Source organism: Scleropages formosus, chromosome 12 (assembly GCF_900964775.1).
Source record: "Scleropages formosus chromosome 12, fSclFor1.1, whole genome shotgun sequence".
Taxonomy (NCBI): Eukaryota; Metazoa; Chordata; class Actinopteri; order Osteoglossiformes; family Osteoglossidae; genus Scleropages; species Scleropages formosus.
Window position 1 is genome coordinate 11,531,938 of NC_041817.1, and position 16,164 is coordinate 11,548,101.

The 16,164-nt window shown below is 47.1% G+C and overlaps 1 protein-coding gene across 1 annotated transcript; it reads left to right on the forward strand.

Annotated features, from left to right (window-relative positions):
- Positions 1–10,323: 10,323 nt before the first annotated feature.
- On the forward strand, positions 10,324–15,749 carry LOC108929471 (aspartate aminotransferase, cytoplasmic). The gene is given in 9 exon segments (XM_074559713.1): positions 10,324–10,491; positions 12,217–12,398; positions 12,614–12,737; positions 13,645–13,862; positions 14,194–14,344; positions 14,485–14,650; positions 15,182–15,324; positions 15,541–15,599; positions 15,601–15,749. Coding segments are annotated over 9 exon segments (1,242 nt in total). The 5' UTR covers positions 10,324–10,373; the 3' UTR covers positions 15,682–15,749.
- The last annotated feature ends 415 nt before the right edge of the window (positions 15,750–16,164 follow it).

Below are 16,164 nucleotides of genomic sequence, written 5' to 3' on the forward strand. Positions count from 1 at the left end.
TGGTTAGGGACTAATTCATTCCGTTCTCCTTCATGACGCACCTAAATGATTGCAGTACTCTGCTGACACACCTCTAACCGTTTTCTTAGACCGGCGCAAATTTGATTTTATATGACCGACAAAGTATTAATTCCTATGCAACTTGCTCAGTCAACAGATGCAATGCTGAATTAAGTGGGAACTGTGCAACCCAGCACACACAGGGCCCTGCCAGGACCAGAGCTGAGGAACTTTTGTCTACATCTATGGTCATAGCATCAGTTGGTAAATCAGTAAGTTACGTTCTGCACCAGATCTGTTTGCATATTGCAGATGAACATGGACAGTGTGGCAGTATTACACATATACATAAATCCACAAAAAATTTATTTTTCACAACATTTCCATTGGCATGTCCTAATAAGTCCACTGCACAGGGGCTATTAGGGTTTTACGGAACACGAAACGGTCTGAAAAAGCAATGGGATGAACATCGGTCTTTACTAAAAAATAGACTTTTGACTAAAACGGAACAGTTCCGACATGATTGGCTAGTAAAGGTTATCATTATTGAAACAATGCTAAGATTAGTACCTGTGTAATATAGCTCAAGACCAAGAAGTCTTCCCATCAAAAGGAAAATGACATTCATTGGGGAAAAAATTCAGCCCTTGCCATGCCCCTCATTGAGAGTAATCAATCAGGGCAGACGGTGCCTGAAATCAGGACAAGAAGAATAAACCTTATAATAAAAGCGGGGGCATTATAGAGAACAGTGTGGCAAGATGGCAAAGTGGGTAGTGCTGGTGCATCACAACTTCTGGCCCATAGTTTCAGATCTGGATGTGAACCTGGCTCAGCCTGTGTGCAGTTTGCATGTTCTTCACGTGTTCCGTGGGTTTTAAAGACATTCACAGAAGAAAACAGCAGTAAACCGCTTCAGTAGCCTCCCTTACCGTGAAAACCACACACGTGGTCGCTGTGACTCGACTTCAGCTCAACAGCACTTGGCTCCCTTACTTTAACCATAGTATTACTCAGCAGGGGGGCCGATTCCTTCTCTGCTCTATGCCCCCCACCATCCAAAATGTTTTACCACTGGAGAGTTGATGTGCTGGCCTTGGCATTCTGGAAAAGCCACGTACACTGTTACTTGTGTAGATCTCACTGTCGAACTGTGTGGCGCAGCAGCAGCTAGACCACTGAGAAACATTTTCTTGCATGGCCACTGCCGATGCACTAATTCCCTCATGAATTTTGCAAGTTCTACTGCATAACCCCCCCTGCCCCCCCGACATAATTACTTTTAAAACAAGTCTAAATTAGCAAAAAACCACAACAAAACCCAAGGATGCTTAGAGCAGTTTACCCAGTGCTGAGATGCCAATGCGGTGAATGCAAGCTGTAACGAAAGACTGTTTAAGATTAAAGCTAAAGTAGGGCAAGAAATATATATGAGATTAAACATTAAACAAAAAACTACAGGTGTTCTGTGTCTTCATTTCAATGGTCAGTTTCAGACACCGGGGAAGGAAAAAGCAAACGCACTAAGTCCAACTGTCATATGGGCAAAAGGTGTGGGAAAAAGATCTGCGGTAGGTAACGCAAAGATCGGTGCCACAATCAGGATGGATGGTAACTTATGAAAACGCAACGCTGTTCTTTATGAATATATCCATGGGAGTGTGTGAAACGGCATTGACAGTGGAACTGGCATGTTCGCTGTGGGAAACGTTCTGGACAGGCTCAGCTGTCAGCGCTGGTCTCTTAGGTTAGAAACGTCCGTGCTGCACAAACACTCTTATCAACAGCGCTCCTGTAGATGGAAACTATTAGCTGGGGTCCAACTCCAGGGGAGTTCAGCTCAACTCGATTCCTATCAGGTAATTCCTGTTACTTTTTAAAGTGTGTGTGCTGGGGGTGGAAAAGTCATGTTAATCATACATAACCATCTAAGATGGACACTGACCTCCCACAGCTCTAGGATTTGTACAAAAGGCAGTGAGATTGAAGGCAGTCGGGCTGGTCGGGTATTGCGGACGGTACACGGCTGCCCTGTTGGGTCCACGTGTCTCACAGAGGCAGTCGGAGCCAGTGTAAACGGGCCATTAAATACCAGAGGGCTGGATGGTCCATATGGCCTCTGTCCAAAGAACATTTGTTTAATGTTTCGGTAAATCCCACATCCCGCAACACGGAATACGTTGTCTTGAACGTGGTAAAAGTGGCACAAGCGCGGTTCTACGCCTCTCCAAGGATTAATAAATGGTAAAAGGGGCATTTAACAGCAGATAAAACTGTCAGCAGTTAATTGGCTGGTGCTTTTAAAAAAAATAAATAAATAAACACGTATTACTGTAGAATCCAGATTTAAAAGACCGCAACAGCGTTAAGTTACACATGCTGCGGAAGGAGAGAGGGTATTACCTTATTACGATTATTTGTGGCCACATCACAGACGTGAGGAACGAGCCACCAAGAGCGGCGCATCCAGTTTAAGTTAAGCCCAGAAAATTTTTAATTTAACACATATTTCAGAGAGAAGGCCTGCTGGCTTGGCTTCGCTGCTTGGCCACGCTGTGTAGCCAGGCATAAGGATTATTTCTGTTCTCCACCACATTTCCACATTTCCTGGCACTCTTTGCCTTGTGTTGAGAACCTCAGGTGCCAAACGGGTTCACCTTTTCTTGAGAAAGTCGTCAAAGGGCTTTGTGAGCAGCTAGCAACTGGTGATGGCTCATGTAAGGGCAGGAAAAAGACATGGAGCTGGCTGACGGGCTCCCTCCATCCAACGCAGCAGAGGAAACACGGGGCACGCTGAAAGGAAACCTGCAGAAAACAGCACTACTTGTCACCATACCCAACATCTGGACATGAACTCACCATCGCCAGTATGGCAAGATACAGACGGAACGCCCCCAAGACGAGTCATTTCGTGAAAACGTGCTCGCGGAGGTCCGGGCACTCCCTGCAGAGCATTAACGGCAGAACGAGGGCGGATGAGAGCGTGACTGGTGCAGGTCCGCTGGCCTTGAGTGCAATGATGAGATATTGCCATTAACACCGTCGCTCCACAGACACGCAACATTTGCACTGGATTATTACCAGCTGTAGGCAGATACATTGATCGTCCTTGTAATTTTCAAAATAAATAAAATCTGCCAGGAGCAAAACTGATTTTAAGCACTATACACTGCAGTATCTACGGTATGCGCCTATATGTATATAAGTAAAACACATAAGTATGTATACAAGTAAAATTACGGCGTGACTGGGATGCTGTGATGGTTTGACTGAATAGAAACTTGCTTCGGGCAACACACATTCGTGTCTTTTATGACAGCTTTGAGTCGTTAGCGTCTTTCGAGGAACGCGGAACCATTAAAATTAGGCGCGAATTCACCGGGGGAGCTGAAAAATACCATTTTACTAACAGCGTTCGAATTAGCAGCTCCGTCAACGTCGCTCACGCAGCGCGCTCGTCTGCAGGGGATGACGCGAGGATTAAAGCAAGAGGATTCGTTATCATCGCACAGAAGGAGACTGAAGATCCTTTATACTTCAGATCTCAGACGTCTGTCTAATAACAAGGCTCGCTTGAGCTAGCAGCCTCGGAGGAAAACTCGGAAATCCCGGCCCTCTGCCGACGAATCCCGACATCTTCAAATAAACACGCGCGGTCGGCGGGGAGCAGCGCAATCGAGAAACGCCGCAGGTGAAAAAATAAGGGGAGAAAAACAAGAGAAAGATCCGATTTATGTATACGGGTGCATCTGCACGCGCGCGTCTGTAGCGCGGCGCTGTAGCTAACGCGCGCGTTGCAGAGAGAGGGCCCACGCCTAGCTAGCAGTTGGCACTCCCGACAGGACACCTCTGCCCATGTCCAAGAGCCTTGTTACGGCGTAAGAAGCACAAGCGATCAAAGCTCCTTTTGTCTTTTAGAGCTCCGGCCGTAATTGGGCCCAGCCTGCTTTCCTGTGGGTTGTAACCTGGGCCTTGTGGGTAACGCTAACACTCGTAGCCTGTGGAAAATGCGCGGTACTTCGGTTCAGGGCACCGCAAACAAATAATTATCGAAGGTAAACAACACGAAGCAGGGCGGCTATTCTGTCTTCTTGACGACAAAAATGGTCATTTCATAATGACCCAAGATTTGAGAGCGCTGAGAAGCAGAGGAAAAGTGAGCAGTCAAAGGTCATGTTGGACCAGCGCCAGGGTTGTGTAACAGTTGCGCAGATTTGCTAAGGAAAGGGCGAATTAACGGTCTGATGGCGAGCGCGGGACATGCGAATCAGTAAGGAAGGCGCTCTGACGGCCTCCTAGGGGCCTCCTCGCGCTAACGTCACCGAACGGTCCCAAAGCAGTGCACCGCCACCGAGTGGCCGTTTTCGGCACTGACTCGCTTACGGCTCTTTGCGCGGCACAAAACAGGAAGTTGGCACTTGATTAAAATAAAATACTTACCCTTTTATCCGTGTTAAAACAGCTATTTTAATCATAATAATTGCTTGATATTCACCGAAATCTCACCTGAAAGGAATAAAATTTGCAATTAACAGACTGCTGCGGCAAAGATGTGTCTTTATAATTGAGGAATTTGTCTTTTGTGTTTTTTTACCTCCCTCCTCTCCTTTACACATTCTCCAGCACTGACTACTTGAGGAGTGAGGCAGAAACACTTATGACACAAAATAATTTTAAGTCGGACAACCACGCTGTTAAAAACGCGTGAAATGAGCAAATTGGCCCGGGGTTCCGTCCTGAGGAATGGGCCTAGAGAAATGGTGACACTGGGACCAGTCTATTTATATTCTTTGTATATTTCTATGCGGGCAAGTTAAAAACAATTGCCCACAGTCTGTATTTTAATGTACGGTTTGTTTCTTGTTCCCTTTCGTCCTCCGACAGTCGATGCGATAGTGAGCTGATGTGGGAAATCCATCGCTGGCTTTTCTTGTCTCCACAAACCACATGCACTGCCCTCCAAAAGGAATATTTACCAACGAAATGCTTTATAATGAGCACAAGTTTCCTGCTTACTCACATCTTTAAAATATGTTCACATCAGAAATTCCAGTGCAAGGTCCTGGTGGTCTGGAGACTATCCTGGAAGTACAGGGCGCAAGGCAGGTACACAATAGACAGGACTGTAGTCCATGGCAGGGCAAATATCTCTCTTTCTCACAGACACCTAATGGGTGCTTTACATTGCCCAGTTCACCTGACACACCTGTTTTTGGACTGTGGGAGATACCCATGTTAACATACAGGACATGCAGACTTCACACACAAAGCTGGTTCAAACCCAAAACCAAACACACATCCTGGGCCTGTGAGACACCAACGTTACCTGCTGCACCACTGTGCCGCACTCAAAATAAGTGAATATCACTCATTTTGCCACATAGTAGGGGGTGCGGTGGCGCGGTGGCGCAGTGGGTTGGACCACAGTCCTGTTCTCCGGTGAGTCTGAGGTTCGAGTCCTGTTTGGAGTGCCTTGTGACGGACTGGCGTCCCGTCCTGGGTATGTCCCCTCCCCCTCCGGCCTTACGCCCTGTGTTACGGGGTTGGCTCTGGTTCCCCGCAACCCTGTGTGGGACAAGTAGTTCTGAAAATGTGTGTGTGTTAAAGCAGTAATCTGTAGCACAGACGGAGTGCAGTGTGTATGTATGTATGTATGTATGTATGTATGTATGTATGTATGTATGTGATAGTAGTTTTTGAGCTGTACCCAGCAAAGAGCAACCCTAAACCCATCTTTCCTCACTAGTTGAACTCTGAGAAGAAGGGGTGTAACACAAGTGGTGACAGCTGGGTGGCGAGGAAGACTCCCGACTAATGGACGCTTTCAGTGAAACCTCCAAGCCTGCTGTGTTGGGCTTCATTTGTGCAAAGTAGGCTGAGATGTGTCACCGTGTCATGTCATAGTTGTTTGAGTTCTTTAAGTAAAGAAGAATTAAATAAACGTTCTCACTGTTCTCTACGGTGTGCTTCTTCAGTGCATGATCTATGGCTGCAGATCGTGTTGAGCATGCTGAAATTTATTTAATGCACATCCACCTGTCCGTTATCAATACCCAGCTGTCCAATGCAGGGTCATCGTGGTCAAGAGCCTATCCTGGAAGCTTAAGGCATGAGACAGGGTACACCTGAAACGGGACGGCAGTCGGTAAGTGCACACACAGTTATTCACACACACACACTACGTGGACTCCTCAGTTCACTAGAAACGTGTGCCTTTGGACTCCAGTGCACCTGGGAAAGCCACATAAACTCGGAGGGAGCATGCAAACCCATTCAAACCCATGGACAAACACATCACACAGATGCTGGGACGCACCACCAGCTTGCCGAACAACGAATCCTGGCTTCTTCTGGACTTTTAGTGTAGAGTTCTTTAAAATCAGTTGATTGAGGGGGAGGGGACACACCCAGGACGGGACACCAGTCCGTCGCAAGGCACCCCAAGCGGGACTCGAACCCCAGACCCACTGGAGAGCAGGACCCGGGCCATCCCACTGCAGTTGATTTCAATATTGAAAAATGAGTCATGCGATGGGGACTGTACTTGCTTAATATGGCCTTTGCATGGTGCTTCCACACCAGTATTTCTCAGCCTCCCAAACTCTTGGTGGTATCAAGTTAAAATTCCTTTTTCATTACTCCTCAGCTTCAGAGCCCCACAAATGGAAGTCTTGCATTCCAGCAGCATATTATACTGTAGTTTCTATGAGGCATTAGGAGGGAAAACCAAAGGCATAGTGTGAGCTGCTGAGGGTCTCAGTGTCAGTGGGCTGCGAGCTGAACGGCACAGAAACGCCGCACTGTCTGATGTGGAGGACGACCTTCTCAAGCACCACTTCTTTGCCCAGATGATAATTCTGGGCTGCAACACCCCCCCACTCTCAACAAACATAGCCATACAATCAAAGTTCTAAACTAAGAGTGGGAGTTCTGTGCATTGCTAGAGTCAAACTCAGTGAAACAAAGAGTGGTGATTACAGTCCAGGAACTTAACTTCCCCTGAACTGGATTTTTTCCTGATTCTGCAATGTCTTATTTGGCATATTTATAAGAATAATGACATTTTCACCAGTTGCCTGTTGCCTCCAGCTGTTGAGATGTGCCTTGGTGCTGAGGTCAGAGAGAAAGTGGATGGGGTGTAGGTGAATGACAAAGCTGTGAGCTGCCGCTACCCTCTATCCGACCTGCCTGCCATGGTTAATCATTTGCATTTTTTACATTTATTCATACCCTGCGATGCACTGGCATCACATCTAGGGTGTACCACCCCCAGCCTTGCTAGATGAGAATAACTCACTGCAGTCATTCACTCATCTATACAGCAGGCCAACACAGACACACACACACGCATCCGTTTGGAGTCACCAGTTCACCTGAAATACTTGTCTTCGGGCTGTGAGAGGAAACCAGAGCACCCACTCGAGACACAGGGAGAACATACAAACTGCACACAGGCTGAGTGAGGACTGAACCCACATCCAGTATGGGGGAACATTTCTGAAGCCATCCCCATTTTAGATTGGTACAGTGAGTCTTGCAGTTGAAGTTCTCATTTCTCAGTTGTTACTAATTCAGTGATGAACATGAGTAAAATTGAAATGGAACATCCCATACTCATCTAATATTATCTAGTGAAATCTGAACATCCTTTTATCATAGCCAGTATATTTTTATCAGATGATACACTTACATCTCAGTTTCAGATTTGACTTGAACGCAATGTACAATAAAGACACCTCTAAATTTATACTCTATGTCTGGGTTCAAAAGCTTTCCTTCCAGCACCTGCACACCTGCCAGCAAACATGGGGACTGGTGATTAGTTGGGAAAACAGTATAGAGGGGTAATGTTCACATGTGCAGGATAGATGGGGCTCTCCATGGAGAGGTTCAACCTTCTCTCTACATCACTCCACACACAGGAAACTGGCAGGACGAGGACTGAGAACCACTGATTTGACCGAATTAGAGCAAGAGCACTTTGTCAGTCTAGAGCAGGTCTAATCAAATCAGTGTCCGTAAGGGATAAGTCCAGCACGTCTACAGCTTACTTTAGACATGTAAGAGCTTAGAAAGGGAATTTCATGGGCCCAGTCCAGATGGTAAGTTGAATCAGAGGGTTTACTGCTAGACTGAAAAGTCCATTGAGTTTGTCACCAAGGCAGTAGTTGGGCGGTCTGAGCCAAATGGCTGCTACTATTCCTGGCTTTGATAAATTAGTACTTATGTTCCCTGTGATGCTTTTGTTTTGTTCTTTTAAATAATTGATTTAATGTATTTTTGACAAAGATATTAGCGTCTACCGGAGGCCAGATTTACTTTACTTACTTAAGAGCAGCTTGAGCCCCCAGCGAAGTGTTTCACTAGGAGCACTACTGAAAATGTACATACAAGTGTTTGGAAATTTACATTTACATTCACTCATTTAGCTGATGCCTATCTCCAAAGCAACTTAAATTGTTAAGTTACCTAGTTATTTACCCTTTTATAGAGTTGGGTAATTTTTTTTTTCCTAGAACAATTAAAGGTAAGTACCTTGTTCAGGGGTACTACAGCTGGAGGTGGGATTCAAACCTGCAACCTTTGAGTCCAAAGGCAGCAGCTCTAACTACTGTGCTACCAGCTATAGATGAAAACTGAAAAAATAAAAAAGCCAATGTGTAAGAAATTAAGTTGTTGCATGGAAATTCTTTACAGCAGAAATGTTACAAATACCCCTTTAAATGAGTATGTGTAAAGAAGTTTCCAAGTACTGTAACAATTTGAAACAGTTAATATTTTTTACAGTTTAAGTTGTATTCAATAGTGTTCTGAACTGCAAGTATTTCAAGTTACAGAAGACTCCATCAATAATTTAATAGTGATATGACCAAGGGGATGAAACTGCTCCTGATCCTCAATCCCGTTAATGTCAGAGTCTCATCTGTGCTATGTGAATGTTCCAGATGCTGGTTCAGGTTTTGTTGTTTCACCAGAAAACCACTCTGCACCTCTGTGCTCAGCAATCACATATATAGTCTGCAGTCCTTTTCACTGCAGCCTGCAAAAGAATGGAGGCCAGGATTATTTATACTTTATTTTAATCACTCATTGACAGTCAATCACAAAAGGCTAAAAATCCTGAATTTGTAGTTTTCTCATGGACTCCTCCTTGTCTGCTGAAGTCAATGACTACAGTCTTGGTCTTGCTGACACTTCTAGAAAATGATCCTGTCCACATCTACGAAGCGTGCCGTGCCGAGAGGTCCTTAACGCTAAATTCAGAATAATCACTTTCGTTGTGAGAAACCTTGAAATGATTGGTAGAGACTGAAAAAACAAGAAGACAAGAAGAACACAACCATTCCCTGGGGTCCCCAGTGGAAATAAACCACACTGCGCTGCCAGATTACTTTTTCCTTTCAGATCTCCAAGAAAACGAATCAGCAAGTAATTTGCAGATATTTTTGGTGCTCAGATATTAAATTATGCCTAATTCTATAAAGAGCGGGTCAAAAAAAGCTTCCAATTTCAAGATGCACATAGTTACAGTTAAAGCTGCTCACTGGAATTTGCACGCCACCCGAGCATTGCTTGTGAACGTGCAGATCTCCACCTGGAGGCCCCGAGTCACGAGCACAAACTTCTCCCGTTGCTGTCACTGGGATGTCGAATTGCGCTCATCATGTGAGACGCGCCGCTACAGCGAGCGCACGCGGGACTTGCGGAGCAGCGCCACCTGGTGGACGTTTCGTGCATCATTTGCAGGCTCACCGACGGCCGCCGCCGTGCTCCTCTGGCTCGCGAGCTCGTCCATCTCACAGGGCCGAAAGGTTCGGTTCGGCATTATTTCCAGCTTTATTTGCACCGCAAGAGCGAACAACAAAAAAAACGATAAGAATAGATTTCATCAAGGCTGTAAATCAGTCAGGAGTTTTCCGCGCAGGTCACGGACGGAGGTCCGGAGCCGAGAGCGGATTCGCCCCCATACCTGAATCCATACCATATACTCTGATTATATAAGTGCTGCTCTTCTTACGGTTATTTTTATGACATGTCCATCATGATGTTGTTGGTATTTGAGCTTTTGGTATTATTTGTGACTTCTCACACACTGGGTTGCGTTTTAAATTCGTTAGTTAGAGCGATGTCACCCAAAAACACGGTAACTGCAACAGAGAACAGTTGCAGAATTTGCCCATTTATTCCAAACACCGGAGCGAAACAGAAATAGGTCGGTCTTTATTAAACCGTGGCGTATCACTATCAGGAACGTTGCTAAGCGACGGCTGGATGCTGTATCTTAGCAACGGGCGGCACAAACAAACGCGCGAAGGCGCTTCCAGGCGCGCTCCCCTCCGCTGCGCTGCGCTGCGCTGCTTTGCGAGCCCATGGCGACCCCGTCCGTGTTCTGCGACACCCCCACGGTGCCGCTGAGCGCACGAAGCAGACTACTGGCCGCCTTCAGGAAAGATCCGCAGCCCGACAGAGTGTTTCTGGCGGGAAGCGGTGAGTCCGGCGCAGCGATCGAGCACATCATATGGCGCCATTGGGACACCAACCGCGCCGCAGTGGGCTCAGTCTCACCGCGCGTTCAAAAGCCCAAAATGCCTTTTCAGATTTCTTCTCTTGTTCATGACTGTGTACAGGGCGGTGATCCAGGGGGCCTGAAGTGTCCCTCCAATATTTGTTATTCCGTTCAGTGCTGTTGCTCATGGCATGCGGTGCTGCTTCTTCATTCTCTTGGAAAATATTAGAATAAATACATGCATAAAATCTAAATCTTACACTTATAAACGGAATAGATGATTATGATTTACACACTGGATTCGACTTACCTACTTGGTTTAACCATGCAGCAGTTCCCAATTTGGGGTTCACTTATTTTTGTACCTTCACTCTTCCAGTTTTTCTGCTACACACACGATTTCCTCTAAAGCAACATATGGAACTGGTCTTCACACACCTATTGTGTCAGATGAGAAATCCTGCTTCTCATTAAATAACCATTTTGTGGTAAAAGTAAGGGACACAAGGGCTTCACAGACTTTCAAACAGCACTGTATTTTTACAGCCCTCAGTACCTCAACAGCCGTTTACACTAATAATGTACTATAGTATACTGTACTGAATTATAGGTGTATGCAGAAAAGTGTGTGTCTGGCATGATTTCTCGTGGATCGGGTTGGGAACGCAAGGGCAGAGTTGCAAACGACAGATGGAGCCGACACACACGGGGCTGCTGTCACTTTTTCTGAGGGTTCTGGAAAAGGAAGACTCAGGGTGGATCTTTGTGAGATGGACACATGGACAAGGTAAGGGTTATCGTGGTGGGAATGGTCTCAGCTGTGATCCAGGTTTGATACGAAGAGGTGGTCATGCTCAGAAAAGCAAGGCTCTTCATGGGGAGAAGCAGAAACTAGGCAAAGCACAACGAAGGGCGTGTGCGCGCAACGAGATTCCGCTTCGCCTCTGTCTAATCGAGACCTGTGTGGTGGAATTTTTGTCGAAAATGTATTGCAATAACTCAGAAAAATAAGTAAGAAATTGTACAGAAACATACAGCAATGCATATCATACGCTGTACAGTTCCATACATAATAGCTGGGCATCGTTCAGCCCAAAATACTTTCTTCTGCAAAAAACAATTAAAAACAACAAGCAGCACTTAAATGGAACTCTGTGTACTTTAATCACCTACATTTAGCAACAGAAATTTTTCATTTATTCAGCAGACACTTTTCTCCAAAGCAACTTACAATGAACTCTATGTAGTGTTACCAGCCCACACACCTTATTCACCACGGTGACTTACACTGCTAGATACACTACTAACAATGGGTCACTCATCCATACATCAGTGACACACTATGGGGGACCTAAACAGCAAGTCTTTGGACTGTGGGAGGAAACCCATGCAGACATGGGGCAAATATGCAAACTCCACACAGACTGAGTGGGGATCAAACCCACATCCTCTTGTACCACCCAGGCACTGTGAAGCAGCTGTGCTACTCACTGTAACATCATGCCACCCTCGTTCTGTGCCCCCTAAGAGCACCGTGTCCTTCTCGTGAAGGTCACTGCAGTCACTTTGCTGCGTTGCTCTGCCCCGTGTGTAGTGTACACTGTGTGAGTGCACTCAGTGTGCGGCGTCGGATAGGCGAGTAAACGCATCAGTTATAATATGCAGTTACTCTTTCGTCTCGCTGTCGTGTGTCGCCCTTTGTCTAGAGCATCAGCGTGAGGACGGCCACGCCTTAGTGCCGCCTCTCATATGGAAGATAAAGCAGCAGATCAGCACGGACCCCACCCTCCATGCAGATTTCGCACCAGCCCTAGGCCTCCCGGAATTCACCAGGAGAGCGACGGAGCTGGCCCTGGGGAGAGAATGCCGCGCTGTCGTGGAAAACAGGGTAAATTTTAAATGCACTGATGCGGTTGTATTGCTCTCAGCAGGCACACACATCGACCGTAAGGGTTTCTTAGAGGTGTTTCAATGACCACAACCCCACACATATAACATGTGCAACGCCTCTAAGTCAAAGGGTACAGGTCGTCAGTTAGCATAACAGTTAGACATGGATTCCCATAATGCACCTGGTGCTTATACTGTGTGTGGCGTGTGCAGGTTCTGGGCATCCAGACGGTGGGCTGCACAGGAGCCGTTCGACTGGGGGCCCAGTTGTTGAGGTGCTGGTACAACAGGAGCACAGGATGGCGTGGACCCGTGTACATCCCCTCACCCTTCTATGGTAGGTTGGCATGTAGGTGGCGCTGCAGCAGGAAAGGCTTCAGCAGAGCTGAGTGCAGGTGGAAAAATTGGAAGTGTTCCGGAAGTTCAGAGTTTCGTATTGAATGAATAATGTTTGAAAACAGGAGCTCTGACTGTGACTGAAGCTGAACTTTCATACTCCAGATATTAATAATGTGAGAAGTTTCAAGTGATGCACTAGAGCACTTTAATTTATTTCAGCACAAATGTTTCATGCGCACGTTTTTTTTCCCCAGTTTTGTTATTAATTCTTTTTTAGATTTTACCTTGGATTTTAATAGAAAGCAGCATAGAAACGGGTCATATTATGCAGTGGAAAAGTTCACTGATGCGGTACAGGTTAATCACATATTCAAGGATGTACTGCCTTTTCTTCTCCTGCGTTTTAATCCTTTGGCCTTTTCGGTTTAAGAGCAGCATCTGGCATCGTCTGCCTCTGAGACATGAATGAACCAACAAGCAAAAAAACAAGCAAACCATTATTCATTGCAGAGGGAAATTCCGCTTGGTTATAGAAGTATACATACTTACATATATTCATACATGCACAAATTCATACATACATACATTCATTCATTCATACATATATTCATACATGCATACATTCATTCATACTGTATATACATGCATACATATATATATAACTACATATATAATATAAATATACACATACATAGAGTGCCAAAAGAGAGATAAGGGGATAGATAATAAATCATAAATATAAGTAAATAAGCAGATGAATAAGTACATGAGCATATAGACAGGGCTCAGTCAGCAGGGGAAAGAGCATCTGCACACCCCGCACACCCCGCACACCCCGCGCACCTTACATGGTACGGACCCTTAGACCTGGACCCCAGCGGACATGTCCCCCCGTCTCTGTGCAGACTCTCTGACAGCCGTGTTCCAGGCAGCGGGGCTTCCCGACGTGCGCCAGTACCGCTGCTGGGAGGCAGGGCAGTGGGCGGCGTCGGAGGGGCACGTGCTGGAGGACCTGCGGGCGGCCCCGGAGCAGGCTGTGGTGGTGCTCTGTGCCACTGCCTACTGCCCCGTGGCCACTGACCTCTCCCAGAAGCACTGGAAGCATCTCGCACATGTCCTGGAGGTACACCGGTGTAATTCGTGCACATTTGCACGGTTTTTTGCCTGTTCGGAACGCAAGAATCATTTTCACACTGCTAAAATGTAATTGCTACTGGCGGTTTACGTGGCTTTAATGGGACGTCGGTGAAGCAACTGATAGGATTTATGTGGCTTTTTCATAACTCCTTCTGCTTCTCACAGCTAATAGTTGATACCCGGGGCACTTGCTGCTGGGATGTGTCTCAGGGGCTCTGTCGCAGACACCGAGTCGTTCTTTCATCTTCCCACTTGAGTCTTCGCACGGTCCGCTTGTCACGTACACAGACGTGTCTTTCTCCGTGTCCCACGCTCAGAGGCGCAAGCTCTTCCCCTTCTTCTTGATGCTGGGGCAGGGTCTGTGCCTGGGGGACCCAGAGCAGGATGCGTGGCCCCTGCGGCACTGTGTCTCCTTGGGGTTGGAGCTCTTCTGTGCGCAGTCCTTCTCCCACAGCTTCGGCCTGTACGGTGAGCCCACTGGGGACCCCTCGTGTTCCTCTAGCCGTCACATGCCGGGTTTCACTCCTTCCATGAGTCGTGCAGGGCAGCACCGTCTTAGCGCTGAGACCCTCTTGCCGACCGGATGCGGTTTTCCTGTGTCGCACCAGGGGAGCGAGTCGGACATCTCCTGCTTGTGCTGAAGCAGAACACCTTGCTTCTGGCGCTACAGTCGCAGGCCGAGAGTGCGGTGCGTTCGCTGTGGTCCCGCCCAGCCACACTGGGCGCCCGCGTGGTCGCTACGGTGCTCAGTAACCCCGCAAACCTGGCCGAGTGGTGAGTGACTTCTTGAAAAACATGACACTGAAAAAGTTGGAATGTAGAATTAGCACGGGGCAGCTGGTAGTGTAGCGGTTCGAGCTGCTGCTGTTGGCCCCAAAGGATGTGGGTTCACATCCCACCTCCAGCTGTAGTACCCTTGAGCAAAGTACTTACCCTAAAGTGCTCCAGTAAAATTTCTCAACTGTGTAAATGTATTTAGATCAACACTGTAAGTTGCTAGGGGGATGTGGTGGCGCAGTGGGTTGGACCTGGTCCTGTTCTCCGGTGGGGCTGGGGTTTAAGTCCTGCTTGGGGTGCCTTGTGATGGACTGGCGTCCTGTCCTGGGTGTGTCCCCTCCCCCTCCGGCCTTACGCCCTGTGTTGCCGGGTAGGCTCTGGTTCCCCGCAACCCCGTCTGGGACGAGCAGTTCAGAAAGTGTGTGTGTGTGTAAGTTGCTTTAGAGAAAAGCTTTAGCTAAATTAATAAATGCAAATGTACTCTGAGCCTGCTGTGTGTAAATGGCTGGGTCGCAATGTGCCACATAGGCGCGAGGGTGTAAGAAGCGCAGCCGAGCGGTGCGTGCTGATAAGGGAACGGCTACGAGAGAAGCTGAGGCTTCTGGGAGCTCCTGGGTCCTGGGATCACCTGACACAGCAGGGTGGACTGTACTGTTGCACAGGCCTGAGCGGTGAGTTTGCTGCCTGTCTCGAACCATCGGTCATGCGTCTTCGTGATCGCTCTCAGCGTGCTGCAGAAACGACCGACTAATTGCTGTTTTGCAGCTTAAACGTGCGATAGAAGGGAGCTGACACTGGCAGAATGTGTCCCTCCTTTATCTGGGTAGATCCTCGTTAAATGAGATTGCTTTTGTACCTCTTTGTCTCTTGTCCCAACCCCTCATTAGCCGAACAGGTGGCTTTCCTTGCCAAGAGCAGACACGTGTACCTGCTGCCGGGGGGGGCGTCTCAACGTGACTGCAATAAACAGCTGCAACATGGATTACGTGGCTGAATCCATACACCTGGCCTTGACCTCTCCCCTCTGACCTCAGTAGCTTAGCAGGCACATTCCCTGAATGTCTCCATAAGCTTTCAGCACTTGCGACTCCGTGTTTCATACTGAAGTAACTCGCTTTTTTTCTTCATGTCTTTTTAACTTTGCCCGGTAAATACATAACTGCATCATTTTTTTAGGGAAGCAAGCAGCATGTATAGCATCTCAAACCATTTGATATAATATTTGGAAATCATTCATGCTGGCATATTGCTATTTATTGTTGGAATATTGGCGTACTGGCATATAGGCATAATTCATATCACTGCAGATGGAGTCAGCCTCTGAGGAAGGTGCCCCAGGGACCGGAAATGAACGTGAGATTATATCGGCAAATTTTGTACTGGAGCAGTGACTCTATGTGTGTGATCCTGAAAGGGGACTGTGCAGACGTTGGAGACCCACCGTCTCGGCTGGTGTTTAACGTACGCTCCATAGGTACCAGCGCAGCAAACATAAGAAAGATTTCATTTGA